The following is an 8,134-nucleotide window of genomic DNA, read 5'->3' as shown; positions in this document are numbered from 1 at the left end:
GTTTACGTAATACTAACTTTCTATCTAATTAACTCGCGAAAAAATAAAAGAAGAAAAAGAAGAAAAATGTGTTGGGAGGATGAGAGCCACCGGCCAAAAGCAAAGCCCGAGACAGAAATGCGCGACTGACGAGGCTGTGAACGGAACCCTATTCAATTGACAGCAACATCCAACAAATTTAATAAATCTGTCCCTATCGTTTCAGTTTTGGCCACATCTGCTGCACCATTAGCAGTAGTTCCGTGTGAGATTCTCATTTTCCTCTATTTCTTTCCTCTCTAGAATCAACCAAGTTACTCCTCCTAACAAATGGCGGATTGGGGACCAGTGTTAATAGCGGTGGTGCTGTTCGTGCTGTTATCACCAGGGCTGCTCTTCCAGTTACCCGGCCGTGGAAAAGTGGTGGAGTTCGGTGGTATGCAAACGAGCGGTGCTGCCATTTTGGTCCACACCGTCATTTACTTCGGCCTTATCACCATCCTCCTCATTGCCGTTGGCGTCCATGTCTACACCGGCTAAGTATACAACAACTTCACTTTACTAAGCTCTACTGGATCTCTGCTCGGATCAGAAATTTTTATTTTATTGCTCTCTAATTAAGGTGTAATTTTTCTTTGGTCAAGAATTGTTAAGTATGGTGATGGTTCATGGATATTTGCTTTTTGATTTTCAAATTTGCTAAGCAGATTATACTAGTAAGCTAATCGGGTTGTTGATTTTCTTCGATTAGTTGTATATGGGGTGTTTTGCGTTATCTTCTACTTCAGCTACTAAATTATACAGTACTCGCTATCTGGAATCTTTGAATATTCAATATCACTTATAATAATTCTGCCTCCCCCCTACCCCCTACCCCCCCCCCCCCCCCCCCCCCAAAAACACTCCCCAAAAAGAGAAAAGGGCAATGATTCTGAGAGAGCTGGTCTTGAGTTCGAACTCTATGGAATGTAGATTGTGCATTTTTCTGTAGGGAGCGGTTGACCCCATTAGTGGGATTTCTTGGCGCTAATCTATTGAGATAATGGCTTTTGACACCAGATGGTTAAACAAAAAAAGTTTTGGTTGAAAAGAGTGCATGGAATAAAAAGTTGGATATTTTAAAAAGAATAACTGAAGTTATTTCCACAATTTTGTGCAATATTTTGCTTGAACAACATTTTAGTGTTTGAGATAATTAATTAAGATAATCATTATTCATTATGGAGATAAATGTCTCTAACTAAATACTTTAAGAAGGGAAAAAAAACCTTTTTCAGCACATGTATAAGACTAGAAGCAGCTTCTAGTCATTTTGAACTCAAGCGCGCGCTCTCGTCTTTTTGGCTTGCCAGTTGCAAATAAAGAGAGGACTGAGCACAAAGTTGACACCTCCTTTGCAAGAGATTTAAGGGTTCGATTTATTATAATAAATAAAGATAATAAAAGATTGCATTGAAATATTGAGTAGTTTCAGGATATGCCTATAACTAAAAATTGTAAAGATTTGTTAGAGCCTTATCGGTTTTCACCCCTCAATTATAGGGGTGTGCATTCGAATCGGTTTATCGATAAATCGAATCGATTATTTGTTATCGGTTTATCGATATCGATTTATCGATTTCGATTTTGATTTCAAAATTTTCCTTATCGAGTTATCGATTTCGATTTCGATTTTGTCCTCTTCGATTTATCGGTAAGAAATACAATTTTTTTTTTCTTTTTTTTTTTTATTTTTTTTTTTTATTTTTTACCCTTGTTCTATAATACCCTTTCCTTTACCCTAAGTCCCTAACCCTATTATTTCATCTACCACATTTAAGGAATGATCATACTTAAAGCTCAAGGGAATGAAGTTCAAATTAATGGAAAATAGAATTAGCCGTGATGATGTATTTTTTTTTATACCGTTGGAGTGTTGGCGACATACATTTGATCCCTTACTTTAGTTTCGTTGCATGTGCTTGTTGACACAATTTTTATGTTATAAACGTTGTTCGTCTTATTTTAGCTTCTTTTGGTCCATATTAGTTAGGCGTGTTTATAGCGATATACTTTCCGTGGAATCCCGCAAATTTTCTTATTGGTGTAATCGATAACCGAATCGATAAGCCCCAAAAATCGATAAATCGAAATCGAAAAAATCGAAACCTTATTGAAACGATAACGATAAGCATATGTACAAATCGATAATCGATAAGGGTCAAAATCGAATCGATAAATCGAATGCACACCCCTACTCAATTAAGCTTAAAGTCCCCTTTATATACAGCTTTTGGAGAGACTAACTCCAAAATTTCTAGAATCTTGATAGCTGAACTTTTGGCACTCCACCAAAGCCTTATGTGGGTGAAAATTGTGAACGCTTAAATCGATACGGTACATCTGTCACGCCCCGAACCTGGGACGAGACCGGCACCCGTGTCTCATCTATTTTTGTGTATTAACTTGCGACTAAGGCATTCTAAACATATAATGTCATACGTTGGCCATGGGCCACATTGGAAGAGAATTTGGGAAACAAAATATAAAGTTGAATGGAAACTAACGCTGACTAAATAGTAAAAATTGTATGGGGCGCCCTATTTGGTCGCCCCTATTTAGTGCTGAAGTTTTTACAAATGAACTAAATAACTTCAACATCTTTTGCTGAAGGTTTTGAAAAAGCTTTATGACAAAACTAATGAATCCAGGACAAAAAAACTTCAGCTTATATAGTGCTGAAGTTTTTACAAATGAACTAAATAACTTCAGCATCTTCTGTTGAAGTTTTTGAAAAAGCTTTATGACAAAACTAATGAATCCAGGACAAAAAAACTTCAGCTTATTTAATGGTGAAGTTTTTACAAATGAACTAAATAACTTCAGCATCACAAAACTTCAGCTACTAGAATGCTTAAGTTCAGCAATTACAAATAAAAGCTTCAGCAAATAGAGAACAAAACTTCAGCACTAGAACAAAACTTTAGCACACTTGGTTCAGCAATTTTTGCTACTTCAGGCCCGTCTACTAGAATGCTGAAGTTTGCGTGATTGCCTTTGCTACTTCAGACCCGTATGCTGAAGTTAAGCGAAAAAGTGGGTACGTTTGCAATTTTTTTTGCAAAGCGGTTAAATTAAAAAACGTGACCCAAAAAGCGGGTATAGATGCAAATTCCCCGACTAAATATCAATATAAAGCTGGGCCGGCAAGGTCGTCATAACTACTACAACTGGCAAGCCAACAAAATATAAATACAGGGCCTACAAGCCCAACATACTGCACTGATCACGCCCAACTATGCCTTATAAAAAGGACACGCGGACGTTGCAAATATAATCTGAGTATTTAGCCCAGAGTCGAACCCACAAGGAATTAACCTATCAATTACTTTCGTTAGACTTACTAAATTCCACGGAATTAGCTTCCCAAACGTTGTGAATAACAAATGATGGTATTTCTACTAACTACGAATGACAGTAAATAAACAGCTGAAAACTAACTATGATTAAGTTGTACACAATTAAGAGAAGGATCTAAGGTTATGATTTTCCCTATTGATGGAATCCCTTCCGCTTCTTTTTCACATAGAATTGCCTAATCATCTCTATCAATCATGAGCACTATTATTACCGTAAATCTCTCCCGAGTAATCACGATAATTTACTAGACGCACTCTCCCGAGATACACTAGCTGGCTTTGCTTATTACAGCTCACTTTAGATTGCACCCAAGGCTTCGTTATCCCTAATCCCGCCTTTAAACCCTCGGTTATTGATCCCTCATATACTTTGGGAGTGGTGTTATTCAACAATTACCTAAATATGCACTCTCTTCCGAGTTATGCACACTAAATAGGCACAACTAATTGAGGATCCTGTCAATTAACTACAGTAAGAACGTAGTTGAACAAATAGAGATTAAATCGGGCAAACTAAACATAACAAGAAGTTCAACCCTCAATAGGTTCCATCAAAACCCTAGACTAAATATTTAGCTACTCATACTAGTGTTCATCACAACAATATTCAAATTCATCATCAATCGTAAAAACAAAAAGAAGAAAGGAAGAACTCGATGTTGAATTATCCTCCTTGCCTCTTGCCTCTCCTTTTCTTGCACTAAGCTATGAAAACCTTGATAATCAATCTTTGGGCGAGCATGACCTTCTATAGGTTAAGTGAATTTACACCCAGACTTTCAAGTTTACCCCTGAAAATTAATATTCCGGAACTGGGCTAGCGCGGCCGCGCTAGTGGGTGCGCTAATGGCCGCGCATATGCCCTACCATTCTGCCTCGACCATCTGGGCTAGTGCGGTCGCGCTAGTGGACGCGCTAGTCCAGGCCTTCATTTCATTTATTCTTTTTCTCTTCTTCTCGCGTACTCAGCTCCTAGGGGTTTTTGTTGATTCAATGTAGCTCCAATCATAGCTTTAAGGCTTCATACAAGCTCCTCACTCCTGCAACGTGTGAAATTCACAATTAGAGCCCATTTTTCATCATTTAACTATATTATTACATTGAAACATAATCAAGCTGGGGCATAAACAATCGCCAAATTACATAAATCTAACCTATTATCAACACCCCACACTTAAATCATTGCTAGTCCTCGAGCAATCCACCACACTCTATAGAGGTTCCTTAACTAAGCATTATTCCCTAACGCATCACACCAAGAACAAATCACATAAGTTACGCCTAGTAGTGAACAATAGCATCAAAAGTCGACTCTCACGTGCCGTGCAATATTCATACTTTCTCAAGCTATTCTACACAGAAGTCAAGACTTGCCTTTCCTTCATGAATCACATGCCCTCACATTCACACAAGAGAGTAGTTCCACATATAATGATCTTTAGAACAATTAGGAACTTAGATAGACAAAATTTGCTCACTCTAAAAAAGAACATTCACATGCCACAAAGATGCACCGTAGGCTTGCCCGTAGTGTACTACTTTACTAATCGAGCCCACTCAGTCTAAGATCAATAGGACTTCACTTGGTTGTAATGTAGGCTAAGGGACGGGTAGAATATATTTGGATATAGTGACTAGCCTCTCTAAGCACTTTTTAATACAATTACATTAACATTCAAAACCATACTTATGTCAACCAAACATTCCACCACTTTTACAACAACCCCATCCATTAGGTGCAATTATAACAAACCACCACTTATTGATTACTACCCTTACTCATTTTTTTCTTTTTCTAAGTGGTGCTTATTCTTTTCCTTTTCCAAACACTGCACCTTTTCTCTATTTCAACGGTTCCACTCAAAAACCAAACCACCACCCCACACTTTTGCTTTTGCATAATTTCAATATCATTAAAGTGCTTATGGGAGGTACAAGGGTTCAAACAGAAGGCTATTCAAACAATTGGGTAAGGTTCGCATTGTGGTTGCCAAAGAAACAGGGTTATAGGCTCAACGGGGTTAACTAAGATGTATTACAATTAGGTGGGTTTACTTTATATGTCTGGCTCAACAAAGAAATGCCTTTATCACTTCTCAGACTGAATGAAACTACTATTTCGCTTTGCAAACACACGGGGCAAGTTCTAGGCATCAAATGTGAATCATGGAATACAGTAAAACTCACACACACATGGCATATGACTCATTCCAGATTGGCTTATCAAGACATTCTCTTCTGAGCATTCAAGTCGGTGACAAACATACAATTTAAGGCACTTTAGTAAGAATCAACCACTTGGACTAAACGTTACACTCTAGTGTCTATTGTGTTCAGGTGTATCAACGCTATGGGTTCTCTTTCGATTTTAGCTCGTAGCCCGTTAATCCTAACTAAAAACTAANAACAATGAGATTAAAAAAGAGTGTAATGTATATTGTTCTAGTTCAACAGTTTGTCATTTAAGTCATTTGTAATCAAGTCGTTAAATATTGGCAAGTTATTTATCTTGCTTACATCACATGCAAATATTACTCATTGACCCCATAGCTACAATCTTAGAGCCTCTAATACCTTTCGAACAATGGACATTACCATAATTAGCGTACTAAAAACTTAATAGAAGAAGAGTAAAGGAGTCAGACTAGGGGTGTGCATTCGAATCGGTTTATCGATAAATCGAATCGATTATTTGTTATCGGTTTATCGATATATCGATTTCAATTTCGAAATTTTCCTTATCGAGTTATCGATTTCGATTTCGATTTTGTCCTCTTCGGTTTATCGATTTATAAGAAATACTAAAAAAAATTTTTTTTTTTTTTTTTTTACCCTTATTCTATAATACCCTTTCCTTTACCCTAAGTCCCTAACCCTATTATTTCATCTACCACATTTAAGGAATGATCATACTTAAAGCTCAAGGGAATGAAGTTCAAATTAATGGAAAATAGAATTAGCCGTGATGATGTATTTTTTTTTATACCGTTGGAGTGTTGGCGGCATACATTTGATCCCTTACTTTAGTTTCGTTGCATATGCTTGTTGACACAATTTTTATGTTATAAACGTTGTTCGTCTTATTTTAGCTTCTTTTGGTCCATATTAGTTAGGCGTGTTTATAGCGATATACTTTCCGTGGAATCCCGCAAATTTTCTTATTGGTGTAATCGATAACCGAATCGATAAGCCCCAAAAATCAATAAATCGAAATCGAAAAAATCGAAACCTTATTGAAACGATAACGATAAGCATATGTACAAATCGATAATCGATAAGTAATTATCGATAAGGGTCAAAATCGAATCGATAAATCGAATGCACACCCCTAAGTCAGACTACATCCTAATAATAGAACACAATAGTAGTATGTAAAAAGCATGATGTTCTTATGCTATTCAAAATGTGGGGAAAAATAGAAAAAACTAAAAGGGATGAAGTGAGTCGAAATCTTTAAAAAATAACAGAAATTGGAGAAACAAAAGTCCCAAAATTGAAGAGGAGAAATAGAGAATTAAGTTTGATTGCCCAAAAGTAAGATTTGAATGCATCAAATATCCAAATTTTTGCATGAATGTATCTTATTCCAAAAATGCATATGCAAATTTAACAAAGTTAAAGACAAGTATATAGAAAATCCAACAAAAATGAAAAGCCTATCACATAAGTAGAAGACCTAATATAAATCCACCAAAGTTTAATTAGCAACAACTGGATATCTTAGTGGGCTTTTGGACATAAGAATTGTAAAATTTAAAAAAAAAAAGTGAAAAAAAATTTCAAGTAAAATTGGTATTTGAAAATTAGAGTTGTGTTTGGACATGAATATAATTTTGGGTTGTTTTTGAAGTTTTGTGAGTGATCTGAGTGAAAACTTTGAAAAACAGTATTTTGCAGTTTTTCAAATTTTCGAAAAATTCCAAAATGCATCTTCAAGTGAAAATTGGAAATTTTATGACCAAATGCTGATTTAAAAAAAGTAAAAAAAATTCGCAAAAAAAAAAAAAAAAAATTCTTATATCCAAACGGGCTCTTAAATAGAGAAAGAACAGCGGAAAACTAACGAACAAAGAAGGTAGCAGCACAAGAAAAAACAGCAAACTCTAACAGTAAAGGAAGACATTAAGTTGAGAAATTCACCCAAATGGAGTACATGATCTCTGAAGGAGAAATGCAAAGAGTTTTTTTTTTCTCTGAAGACGAAACCATATGAAACGCTGATTTGAGCCAAAAGATAAGAGTGTTTCTGTCATGATCCAAGTTCCCACTTTGTGAACCTTCGTGACGGCACCTAGTATCTACGACTAGGTAAGCCTAACATTTGCGAAAATATGAAGCGAAAACATAACAACTAATAGCAAACAGGTAGATTTAAATAAGAAATTTAGATGCCGCTCGGCATATACAATAATCACTCTCGAAATGTACATACACTCTCCCAAAACCCAGAATATCGTAAGTCACAAACTACAAAAGAAAACAGTATTTCTATACTTCAGAGTCCAAACAAAGGGAATACAAGAAGTGTTTGAAATGGGGAAGAGTAGCTAGGGACTCCGAGGTCTGCGGGCGCGGCAAATATACCTTGAAGTCTCTATAGTTGGCACGCCTCACTAATAATGCGGCTGATAAGCGGTACCTGGATTTGCATACGGAAAATATGTGCAAAGAAGGGCATGAGTACACCACAACGGTACCCACTAAGTGGCAAGCTTAACCTCGGTCGAGTAGTGACGAGGCTNGTTCCCATGTTTCAT

General features: G+C 36.5%; 1 protein-coding gene across 1 annotated transcript; it reads left to right on the top strand.

Annotated features, from left to right (window-relative positions):
* LOC109224620 lies at positions 221-785 on the top strand. The gene has a single exon (XM_019389164.1). The coding sequence runs from the start codon at positions 310-312 to the stop codon at positions 517-519; it is 210 nt and encodes a 69-aa protein (XP_019244709.1). The 5' UTR covers positions 221-309; the 3' UTR covers positions 520-785.

Source organism: Nicotiana attenuata, chromosome 3 (genome assembly GCF_001879085.1).
Source record: "Nicotiana attenuata strain UT chromosome 3, NIATTr2, whole genome shotgun sequence".
NCBI classification, from domain to species: Eukaryota; Viridiplantae; Streptophyta; class Magnoliopsida; order Solanales; family Solanaceae; genus Nicotiana; species Nicotiana attenuata.
This window is presented reverse-complemented; position numbering and strand designations above follow the sequence as displayed.

Excerpts from the sequence above, each read along its gene's own strand:
- LOC109224620 (XM_019389164.1), top strand. The coding sequence starts at position 310 with ATGGCGGATTGGGGACCAGTGTTAATAGCGGTGGTGCTGTTCGTGCTG.